Genomic DNA, 12,570 nt, shown 5'->3' with positions numbered 1-12,570 from the left:
GTGTTCCAAATAAGTGTTTGATGAGCATTCCTCAACTTTATCAGTATTTATTGCCACCTTTCCCAACTTCTTTGTCACATGTTGCCGGCAAAAATTTCTAAAGTTAATGATTATTTGCAAAAACAAAAAAAAAAAAGTTTATCAGTTTGAACATCAGATATGTTGTCTTTGTAGCATTTTCAATTGAATATTGGTTGAAAATGATTGGCAAATCATTGTATTTCATTTATATTTACATCTAGCACAATTTCCCAACTCATATGGAGACGGGGTTTGTAAACTAAACAAAAACACAAGGAATAAATACCATATACTTGTAACTGATAGATGCTGTGTGCAAGAATGTTGTTCTTAAATGGTTCCAGTTCTATCTCTCATACATATGTTTTTACGTAAATGTGGATGCATATTCCTCGGGAACCATTGAGATTAGATGTGGAGTTCCTTAAGCTCAAATTTAGGTCACATTCTTTTAAATCCATATATGCTGTCTCTTGGGGACGTCATTAGGAGACACAGCATCAGTTTTTACAGTTAAGCTGATGAGGGGGAACTCCAGGTCCGACTCTGAAAGGCCAAGGTGTAGTACAGAAGGTATAGAGCAGACGCTGCAGAAAAAAAAAAACTTGAGTGAGATTTGGGAGTGCATGGAAACCATCACAGGGTGTAAGAAGAAAGATAACAAAGAGGATAGGAACCCTGCGGGAGCAAACCAACTCTGCCTGTTTTTTTAACAGGTATGACTGTCCTGTCGCTGCAGCCAGTGTCTTCCCCCAAGTACCTCTCCAGATGCCCCCTTCCTTTCCACACCTCAGGACAACCCCTTTCCCCCTCCATTTCCATTGACAATTCAACCCCCCACCATTACCAGGGACCATGTGAGCAAAGAGCTGAAAAGACCGGACAGAGAGGCCTGCTCTGCTGAGTTGGGGGAACTGCTTCAGCATGTCTTCAACATGAACTTGTTGTTTGGGAAGGTCCCTGTGCTCTGGAAGTAGGGCTGGGCGATGTGACCTTTTTTTAATATCTGGATTTTTTTTTTTGGCCATATCGCGATTCACGATATATATCTCGATATTTTTGCCTTAACCCTGAATTAACACTTGATACATATGTATAATCACACCAGTATGATGATTCTATGTGTCTACATTAAAACATTCTTGTTCATACTGCATTAATATATGCTCATTTTAAACTTTCATGCAGAGAAGGAAATCACAATTAAGTCAATTGACAAAAAGTGTATTTATTAAACAGTTATTAAGCAGTGGCACACACATTCATGTCTTTTCCAAAACAGAAAGTGAAAGATTGTCAGAGACATTTTAAAACAAGCTATTAGTGCACTTTTGTGCATGATGTCACTAAGATGACATATCAAAACAACACTAAATAAAGTGCACTTTTTGTACAAGATGCCACCACAGTAGTTTAAAACAAATTAAGTACACTTTTGTGCATGATTTTGTGGGCATGTGGCACCTAATGGAGATGTTGACATGCGGAGTAAGCACTCTTGTTTCTCTAGCAGGTGACTTTTCAAATGATGCTACATATTAGCAGTAATGCTACTTTTTGTAGCAACGCTTTAGTACCACACTTGAAACATTACGGTTGTCTGTTCGACATATTCCTGTCAGGATTGGACTTGGACTTGGGTTGTTTTCCAGAGGTGCGAAGCGAATGGAGTGGAAACGGCGATGGAGTGAAGGTAAAGACATCTTTATTTTAACACTAAAAAGGAATAAACAAAAAGCGCGCACGAGGGCGGAAGTACAAAAACTGGGCTATGAAACAAGACTAGCACAGAGGCTATAACTATAAACACGAAACAAAACACTTGCACAATGGCATTATTAACAAAAACTTTCTTGGAAAAAGACAAAGGGCATGGATCAATGGCATGGAAGGCATAGAAGGTGCATAGCAGGTGATCGAGGGCGTGGATGAGATGATGTTGCCAGGACGAAGAACAGAAACAGAATGGCTTAAATAGCAGTGACATGATCAGTGAAAACAGGTGAGCGAGTGCCAAAACGTGAGACAGGTGCGTGACAGGTGAAAACTAATGAGTATTCATGGTAACAAAACAAACCAGGAAGTGCAACACAGGAACTGAGTGTCCAAAAAAGAAAACATAACATACCAAAACGAAACATGATTTCCTGGGCGTGACAATTCCCACTTGAAGCCAAACCACCACCAGACGATGGACCCCCTGCTGTTTTTCTTGGGAATTAATTCTTCATTTGTTCCCAGACTCGCACCTTCTTTCTCTTGTATTACCACTCGCATGCCTCCGTTAGCATCTCAGCTAACGTTTCCCATGCTGCTACCTCTCTTCTACGCGAGGGCGTTTACGTATGTGACGTATGACATGACAATACGTGACGTATGTAAGAAGGTGCGCTTGCTGTCTCTGAGAAGGACAGACAACAGAGTGAAGAAGAGCCTGTAGTGTAATGCCCGCAGCTAAAAGCAACTGCGTGAGAAAGTACACTCGAATATCACGATATAGTCATTTTCTGTATTGCACAGAGACAAACCTGCGATATATCGAGTATATCAATATATCGCCTAGCCCTATCTGGAAGACTATGTTCCTCACACCGGTCCCTAAGAAGAAAAACCCCAGTGAGCCAGGCAATTTCAGACCAATTGTTCTAACCATCCATGTTATGAAAACCTATGAACGGCTGCTGTTCCATCACCTCAGACCCCTGGTGCAACCTGTACAGGATCCGCTGCAGTTTGCGTACCAGGCAAAGGTGGGCGTGGACGATGCCATCATCGATCTACTACACAGGACAAAAGGAGCAACGTGATGATAATCATGTTCTTTATTTCTCAAGAACCTTCAATACCATCCATCTCCTCTTACTGAGAGACAAGCAGAGGGTGGATCCGCACTTGGTGAGATTGATCACTGAATACCTCAGAACTGCACATCTGACACTATGGTCAGCAATCCTGGAGCGCCACAGAAGACTGTGCTCTCCAATGTCTTGTTCACTCTGTATACCTCTGACTTCGAGTATAACTTTGGGCTCTACCACATGCAGAAATACTCTGATGATAGTTAGTTGTGTCAAGGATGGATGGAGGAGTACGGGAGTCTTACTGAGGACTTTGTGACGTGGTGCATTTCGAACCATCTGCAGCTAAACACCTCCAAGACAGTTCTAACCATCTGCAGCTAAACACCTCCAAGACCTAGGAGATGGTGGTGGACCTCTAAAGGAACAAAACAAATCTACATTGGGTGAGAGGTGTTGGGGGAGTCAATGTGGAGGCGGTCAGGACCTATGGGTATCTGGGACTGCAGTTGGATGACAGTCTGGCACTACCTGACACTACCTGCAGGAATGGACATAGCCGTCTGTACTTCCTCAGAAGGCTGGAACCTTTCAACATCTGCAAAAAGCAGCAGTTTTACCAGTCTGTGGTGGCCAGCGTCCTCTTCTACGCTGTGGTGTGCTGTGGAAGAAGCTGCACAGGGTTTCATTCAGGGGTTCATTCCTTTAAAGCACTGTCATGTTCAGGAAAGTATTCTCAAAGCGAGACAGATCATGGAAATATGTACAAGAGAGACATGTCAGTAGAGGAATTTATTGTACTACCATGTTGAACTTATCTCTTAACATGACCATTTTTAACAGAGCTTGTGACAAAATAGAATGGTTGAACCTTGTTGATTTGCCTAGTGTTTCACATACAAAGTGCTGTACAATTTTGGCCGTCTCAGATGAAAGAGCGCTGAAGAGATGGAAAATTTCTATGTAAGATTTAAGTAGACTTGTGCTGTGGTTAGGGCTGCAACTAACCACTATTTTAATCCCAACTAATCATCGACTTTCGTAGCAATTTGTCGACCAATCGGATTATGAAGTGTACACATATTCGTATTGGCTCTAATTTAGCCATCAACTTAATTTAAGTTTGAGATATTTTAGGGCAAGTACAAACAAAATAGAGAATACTGATAACTACATTAAGAAATATTTACTTATATACTGCAACTGTAAAAAAAACAATAATAACTATTAAACGTTTCTAAATTATATAGCAAGGACAGGAAAAGAGCCGGTAAAAAACATATCAGCATTGATGAATGTAAACTAAGAACAGTAAACATAGCAGCAATAAAAACAACACCAAAGTTATCCAACTATCTTTTGTGATGATGATGATGATGTGTGTTTTTAAAAAAACATACATACGTAGGTATACAGACAAAGTTTAGCTGGCGGACTTTGGCTAAAATAGGTAGTTACATTTATTGTTTACACTACTCTGTCTCCCTGTTGTTTGCGAGCTAACCAACTATCTTACTAAGGAGCGTCAGAGATCGCGTCCTCCAGATGTCTGACATGCCTCTGCTTGAAAAACTATGCATCACAGACGTAGTACTTTGAAAAGCGAACCCCCCTTCTTAGATTGAGTAAGTTATTTGTGTTTTTGACATCTTTAGGATGAAATGTGAACATATTCTCAATGTTTTTGCTTGTGGTGCAGTAATTTTTCTCCTCCTGACGCCTGCTGGACACTGTTGCGCTGACTTGCGCATGTTTTTTTCCATCTGAAAAATCATGAATAATGACGTCACAGACTATTCCTGACCAATGAATTTGTCAGCAACAAATTTTATTAATGATTTGGGTTGACAAATTGTTCACTGCTAGCTGTGGTCGTAGATGGCTGATGCCAACTTCAGGATGTTTTGTACATAAACTTGTTTCATTCTTCGCACAAAAAAAAACTATGGTACAATGAACGTACACTAGTGATGCAACAACATGGTTTAGAAATCGGCTTCGTCAGGCTACGATTCATTCTAAATGAGTAAACGGATGATCTGGTTGTCATTATCTCATCATGTAGTGTTGTTAAAGTTAATCTGATAAGACTCTAAAGATCTTATGGAACCAAAACCCGCTTTTAAAGTGGCAAAGGACAGTAGACAAAAGTAGCAACCAACATACGTACATACACAAATGTTAATAAAGACTTAGCAAGAGAGGAGCAAGCAAAAAGGGAACATGTAAAATAGTGGTGCAGAAAAGCAGCTACGGGTCAACACAGGGAAACTGTAAAAAAAATAATTTAGAGTCTTTTTGGTGCACACTCAGAGTTTATGGATAATGACAATTGCCGATAGCGTCCACATGCCTCGTTGCATGTGGACATGCCCCAGTCACAAGACCAAGCTACTGATCAAATTTAGAGTTTGCTGGGATGCAGACCATGATTACCAAGTAAAACAATGTGCTTTTAACATATTTGGTGTAAAGTCTCAATAGTACGCGGTATACTAAACTTGCCAACATTAAGAGCACTACTCAGTACAATTCAGCCTACCCTACTGAATGTTGTATTATTAGAACTCTAGACCAATGTTTTCTACAGACTGCAATAGATCTGATATTGATACCGGTCTGATATAAGCAGCAAAAACAAGTATCGGATTATTTCAGTTTGCATCTATCATTCTTTATGTATGCCGTCCTACAGTGCATTTACTTGTGAAAAGCTTGACAGGAAGTTAACATCTACATTTCCTGCAATAAGCAGAAAAGGTGGTCTTTTCTTGATTTTTAATCAAGTCATGTACAAAAGGTAAACTACAGGCTATTAGGAGCTAGCAGCAAAACAACAGCTCTGCATGAAATAACACACAAGCTAGACTTTTGTAATAAGTAACTCATTTCGCTGATCAAACCTTTTTGAACATATCAAACATAATAATAAACAGTATGTATGATTTCTGCTGATCTCATATTGACTTACAATCGGACAGAACTCCAATATCAGTATCGTGTCATTCTAAGTTGTATGGGAACGCCCCTATTGATTAATATTGTTGAACTTGGCAGAATCGATTGATAGATGGGTATTATTATAGTTAATTGTTGTAGGGTGATAAAATCAGCAAAAGTGGAAAACCCATCATTATATTCAGCCAGCAATTTTAAAAACACTCAGAAAGTGGAGTTTTTGTTGTGCCCTCTTAACTAGTCCTGTTGTTTGGAATTTAACAGTCTTAAGGAATTTTGAAAGGCACTACTCTTTGTGGAAAGGGGCTGGCTTTGAGCCGACTTACTTCCTGAAGTCGTTGACCATCTCCTTAGTTTTATTAGTATTCAGATACAAGTTGTTGTCTGAACAACCAGCTGACAGTCTATAAACTTTGTCCCTATATTTTGATTTGCCTTCATCAGAAATAAGTCCAATCACGGTGGCATCATCTGCGAACTAGACACTGATGTTGGTTGGGTGAACAGGTGTACAGTCTTATGTATAAAAGGTGCACAGTAGCAGACACAGGACACAACTTTGGGGTGTGTCAGTGTTAACTGTGATAATGGATGAGGTGTGTGAGCCCATTTTCACCTGCTCTATCCAGGAGCAGATGTGTGTGAGGCCCACCTGCAGCAGTTTGCAAATGAGGATGTCAGGAATGATGGTGTTGAAAGCACAGGTCAATGAACAGCAGCTTTACGTAAGACCACTGTTTCTGTGTGACCCAGGGCTTTGTGAACAGCTATAGGGATTTCATTCTCAGTTGATTGCTTAGCTCTGTAGGCAAAATGATCAAAGGGACTGGGATGAGAGATGTTCTAATGTTGTAATTGTGAGAACCATCTTCTCAAAATTATGATGGGTGTAAGAGCAACTGGTCTGTCGTGATTGAAATCCAAGGAAGTAGTTTTGAGGAGTGGGGCTATTGTAGCATATTTTTGACAGGAAAGTATGTAATTCTCTGACACGGGAAAGGTTATCACTGCAGGCCAAAGTGGACCAAATCAGATTTGATTTCAGCTGACTTTTTACAAGTATGAAGTATAAGACTCCAGTACAAAAATGTACAGACCCCAATGACGTCACTAGCATGAGCAGTTGGATAAAGTAAAAGCAAAGGAAGTTGACCGGATTCTGTAAATGAACAAGGAATTCGCTACTATAGAAGAAAGTGGCTGTTGAGTAAAGGAAGTAGGTTGATAATGGAAAACAATTGCATGGGGAGGAAGAAGATAATTCTGTGTATTTTCCTGCGCACACAAATGACAAAGCTTGACCAAAGATAACATCAAACAGGTCGCATTTCCGTTTAGACTGCAGTCACATTTGAAAAGATCAGATTCCAAACGGATTTGGACTACATACACTTTAGAGCGTTTAGACTAGGAAACAAATATCCAATTTGTGTCACATGAGGGTAAAAAAAAAAATCTCATTTGGTGTCCGGTGTAAATGGAGCCAACAAGAAGGTGAAGACCTGCTTGAAGACGCCCAGGAGTCTGTCCACACTGGCCCTGAGCACTTTGCCAAGTACCCCTCAGGACCAGCAGTTCTCCTGGGGTTCACAGACCTCAGCACACATCTGCCTTGTTGACAGGTCGATACTTGTTAATAGGGCTGCACGATTATGTTAATCAGTATTGAAATCTCGACTATTAATCACGATTAATTACTGTTATCCATCCATCCATTTTCTACAGCATATTCCCTTCTGGGTTGCAGGGGGCGCTGGAGCTTATTTCAGCTACAATCGGGCGGAAGGCGGGGTACTAGTCACTGTTAATAAAACATATTTTATTACACTCTCTATTGTAAGCAAACAGTATGTAAATGTGGCTTTCATTTCAGAACGAAAGTATAAAAAACTATTAATTATTATAAAATAAAATGTACAAAAGACAAAGGGCTAATTAAAATTAATTACGCATTGCACAGTATAAAGTTTTTGGCGAGTCTTTGAGAGGTGGATGCACGGTTGATGTTACGTTCGACTGTATTTTAGGTCTACAAAAGCGGTTTGTAGCTGTTCGTAGATGTAGACGTTTTGGAGATGACAGAGAGGCATATATGGGCACTTTCGGCTTTCAAGTATTGGTCTATAGCCCTATTAGACTACTGTTGAGTTACCTTAATCTGTGTAGATTTAGGCGTATTTTGAAAGGTCAGAGACAAATATAAAAGCGATCATGAAAAAAATAATTCAAATGGGTTGGAGTGGTTTTTACACTCTTAAGAAAAATATTTCCTAAATAGATTTAAATATTTATCAACACCAAGAGGTTACTGCTACCTCTCTTCACTTGACATGGTATTTAGAGAATAACAGATCAAAGGCACATTATGTCTTTACATTTGAGTGGTCCACAAATTAAGCATTAATCAGTGAAAGACAAAGTTGGACTTAGTTGTACATTGCTAAATAACGTATTTAATTGACATAATGAGTGTTGTGCTGCTGTGATCGTGACACTGACAAAAATTATAAGCTTGTTTGCAGTTGATTTCCTGCTCCAAATATTAGGCTCATTTACAATTCATTTCTGCAGTTGTTTTTATGGTGTGAAGTTCATATTTTATCTCATTATTTAGCTGTTTATGTCCCTGTTGTTCGGCATGAATCTTTGCTACCTATATCAAGATGATGAAAGTGATATTTTTAAGAGCCATTTCCTTCAACACAGTTTGGTTTTTCCCCGACTTTATTACCTTCATAACCCACTTCTTTCGGGATTATATGAAAGCTCTTTCCTCTCTCCCTATTAGATTGATTGGAACTCCCAAGAACAGAACAGCAATTCAGCATTTTCTGCTCAAACTCTACTCAAACTCTCACTTGTTTTAATGCTACACTCCAGCTGCTTGACCATCGTGTGAATTAAGCCGCGAAGAAGAAAAACGGATGTGATGTCATATGCAACTCTCCTATATCAATATTGGATTGGGACACCCGTACAAATAACCATACCCAGCCAGATCAGGTCCTGTTTCACAATTATTACAAAGTGCCCACCTAAGTTGATGCCAACTCACATGGAGGACCGCTTTTGTAGACCGAAACTGTGATAGAAGCAGTCATTTCTCTTGAAAAATTTGTCAATTTCAGTCTGAGGGGCGTTGACATTAACAGGTAACACTGTATAAATTATTTGTTGTTATATTGTTTTTTTGTTTTTTTATGTAAGAGGATTTAGCTGGTATGGAATGTCTGACTAACATGCACACGTCTTGCTTGTCCAGGTCCAACAGTCAGTCTCCAATCCTTTGGGGTCAGGACTTGGTTACTTGGAGCACATCTGTCAGCTCATTGAGAAAATCAGCCATCTGCAAGAGACCAACCTTCGACTTCAGAGGCAGATCTGTCGCTTGCAAAAGGACAGCAGCATGACAAAGACGAAAGAGGTTATTTTTTGTTGTTGTTTTTTTCACTTTCTTTCCTTATCAAAAAAACATTCTGTTGGACCTAATCTTGAAAATCCTTTTGAAATACAGTTAGTCTGGGATGAAATTCCAGAAAGCTTGTTGGGGAACAATTATTTAAAAGTGTTATCTGCTACAGCAAACCATTGGTCGCTACAGGATAAGCAACAGAATGACTGAATAATAATAATAATTACATGAGGAATTATAGGCTAAAACCATCCATCAATGTGACACTAAAAAGCCCCACAACAATATGATGTACTGTAGTATAGTTTATGTTGACAACCTGTCTATCTGGACCAACTCACCAAGTCCTGAACCATCTTGTTTTTGTTACTAAAAAGTGCCCGACATACATGAGTAGTAATTATCCACATCTGTTGGAGGGAGCGTGGGATTGAGCGGTGAACGTGAAAAAGGGGGCCTGGCCTAAATGTTGTTTAGGCGGTCAGTGAGAGATGGCGTCACATACATGGGGTGCGACCCAAAATGGAACTAAAACCTGAAGCAGGCGTACCGTATTTTCCGGACCATAGGGCGCACCGGATTATAAGGCGCACTGCCGATGAATAATCTAGTTTTGATAATAGGGCACACCGGATAATAGGGCGCATTAAAGGCCTACTGAAAGGAGATTTTCTTATTTAAAGGGGGATAGCAGGTCCATTCTATGTGTCATACTTGATCATTTTGCGATATTGCCAAATTTTTGCTGAAAGGATTTAGTAGAGAACATCGACGATAAAGTTCGCAACTTTTGGTCGCTAATAAAAAAGCCTTGCCTGTACCGGAAGTAGAAGCCGATGTGCGCGTGATGTCACCGGTGTGAGGGCTCCTCACATCCGCACATTGATTACAATCATGGCGACAATTTCCCCATTAATTGGAGCAAGGATGAAAGATTTGTGGATGAGGATAGTAAGTGTGAAGGACTAGAAGAAAACAAAAAAAGACGAGGGCAGTGGGAGCGATTCAGATGTTATTAGACACATTTATCTAGGATAATTCTGGAAAATCCTTTATCTGATTATTGTGTTACTAGATTTTTAGTGAGAATATAAAGTCATACCTGAAAGTCGGAGGGGTGTGGTGACCGCCAGTGTCTCTGAGTGAAGCCATGGAGGAGCTGAGAAAGTTGCAGCTGCCTCTTTGACAGCTGCAAGAAGAACGACACAAGCTCCGCTCATGTTTACGGTAAGAGGCAACTTATTACCACAATTTTCTCGCCGAAACCTGCCGGGTGACATGTGGTAGAGAAACATGTTCGCTTGACCGCTCTGTTCCACATTAAAGCTTCACAACTAACAAAGAAACACCGGCTGTGTTTGTGTTCCTACAGCCGGCCGAAATACACCGCTTTCCACCAAATGCATTCTTCTTTGTAGTATCCATTATTAATTGAAAAAATTGCAAAAGATTCAGCAACACAGATGTCCAGAATACTGTGTAATTATGCGATTAAATCGGACGACTTTTAGCCATGAGTGGTGCTGGGATAAAATGTCCGCTACAACCAATAACGTCACAAGCACGCGTCAACATAAGCGTCATCATTCCGCGACGTTTTCAACAGGACACTTTGCGGGAAACTTAAAATTGCAATTTAGTAAACTAAACCGGCCGTATTGGCATGTGTTGCAATGTTAGTATTTCATCATTGATACATAAACTATCAGACTGCGTGGTCGGTAGTAGTGGGTTTCAGTAGGCCTTTAAAGAAGTCATATTATTTTTTTTTTTTCTGAAATTGAAAACACTTTCTTGTGGTCTACTTAACATGTTATGGTGGTTCTTTGGTAAATATGTTGCATCGCTGATGTTTTACAGATCATCTTCTAGCGCTTTCTGACAGTCGCTTCCGGATGCGCCGTTTTGTGGGCGGTGTTATTTACGTGGCTCACCTTTGGCAGCATCTTCTCGCCGTCATCTTTGTTGTAGCGGTAGCGTGCAAGGATGGGAGTGGAAGAAGTGTCAAAAGATGGAGCTAACTGTTTTAATGACTTTCACACTTTACTTAAATCAATAACAGAGCATCATCTTCTCATCTGGAAACAACCACACTGGAAATGTGTGAAAAATCGTCCGACCGGAACTCTAATAGCTAAAGTTCCTTGAGTGACTAATGTAAACTCACTACACCGGTATGTTTTAGCGCTTTCATGGCGAGTTTACCGATAAATATAAGTAAGAAGTTTACACTAATTTATATTAGAAATGGCAACAGCGGAGGATGGATGTCACATTACAAGGGACGGCGTGGCGCAGTGGGGAGAGTGGCCGTGCGCAACCCGAGCGTCCCTGGTTCAATTCCCACCTAGTACCAACCTCGTCACGTCCGTTGTGTCCTGAGCAAGACACTTCACCCTTGCTCCTGATGGGTGCTGGTTGGCGCCTTGCATGGCAGCTCCCTCCATCAGTGTGTGAATGTGTGTGTGAATGGGTAAATGTGGAAGTAGTGTCAAAGCGCTTTGAGTACCCTGAAGGTAGAAAAGCGCTATACAAGTACAACCCATTTATCATTTATTTACAAGAAGATAGAGAAAAATAAGAAAATTATCAACTACGCCTTTGGTGCAGACGCGCACAATTTTTCAGGATTTACGCAGATCCCAAATACACATAAGCAGGTAACAGAAGGTAAGAAAAGTTGCCTTTGCATAATATTGGGAAACATAATGCCAGATAATATGTCTTACCTTATACACACACACACCGTAATAATACTCGTATGTTTAATGCACCGACAATCCTTCAAGTGGTTGATAGATTTTTGGGCGGCGTGTGTAATGTTCTATATTTTCAAAGGAACATATTTAAAATGTTGGTGTTGTTTACTTGAGACCCATCATAGTGCAGTCTACACATATCTCTTATATTTGACTGCCATCTACTGGTCACACTTATCATTACACCATGTAGCAAATAAAATAGATTCGAGGTGGATATGCTCAACAAAAGTTATTCTTTTACCTTGGGGCGGTATAACTCGGTTGGTAGAGTGGCCGTGCCAGCAACTTGAGAGTTGCAGGTTCGATCCCCGCTTCCGCCATCCTAGTGACTGCCGTTGTGTCCTTGGGCAAGACACTTTCCCCACCTGCTCCCAGTGCCACCCACACTGGTTTAAATGTAACTTAGATATTGGGTTTTACTATGTAAAGCGCTTTGAGTCACTAGAGAAAAAGCGCCATATAAATATAATTCACTTCACTTTAGGCGCACCGGGTTATAAAGCGCACTGTCGACCTTTGAGAAAAAAAAAGGATTTTAAGTGTGCCTTTTAGTCCGGAAAACACGGTACATCATATCCGGCCACCATTTTATTTTGTTGTTCTCTAAAGACATCAGCCA

At 40.4% G+C, this 12,570-nt stretch overlaps 1 protein-coding gene across 3 annotated transcripts in view; it reads left to right on the top strand.

Annotated features, from left to right (window-relative positions):
* si:ch211-250c4.3 (uncharacterized protein LOC100535981 homolog) overlaps positions 1-12,570 on the top strand; it is a 91,652-nt gene that overhangs the window by 39,790 nt on the left and 39,292 nt on the right. For all 3 annotated transcript variants that reach the window (XR_009808157.1, XR_009808156.1, XM_061911057.1), the window contains exon 3: positions 9,040-9,201. Coding sequence is in view for 1 of the 3 variants with exons in the window: in XM_061911057.1 (XP_061767041.1) it covers positions 9,040-9,201 (162 nt within the window). In the remaining 2 variants the exon portion in view is untranslated. The remainder of the gene's footprint in view (positions 1-9,039; positions 9,202-12,570) is intronic.

Source organism: Nerophis ophidion, linkage group LG09 (genome assembly GCF_033978795.1).
Source record: "Nerophis ophidion isolate RoL-2023_Sa linkage group LG09, RoL_Noph_v1.0, whole genome shotgun sequence".
In the NCBI taxonomy this organism is placed as follows: Eukaryota; Metazoa; Chordata; class Actinopteri; order Syngnathiformes; family Syngnathidae; genus Nerophis; species Nerophis ophidion.
The sequence above is the reverse complement of the archived record's forward strand: the minus strand, read 5'-3'. Positions and strand labels throughout refer to the sequence as shown.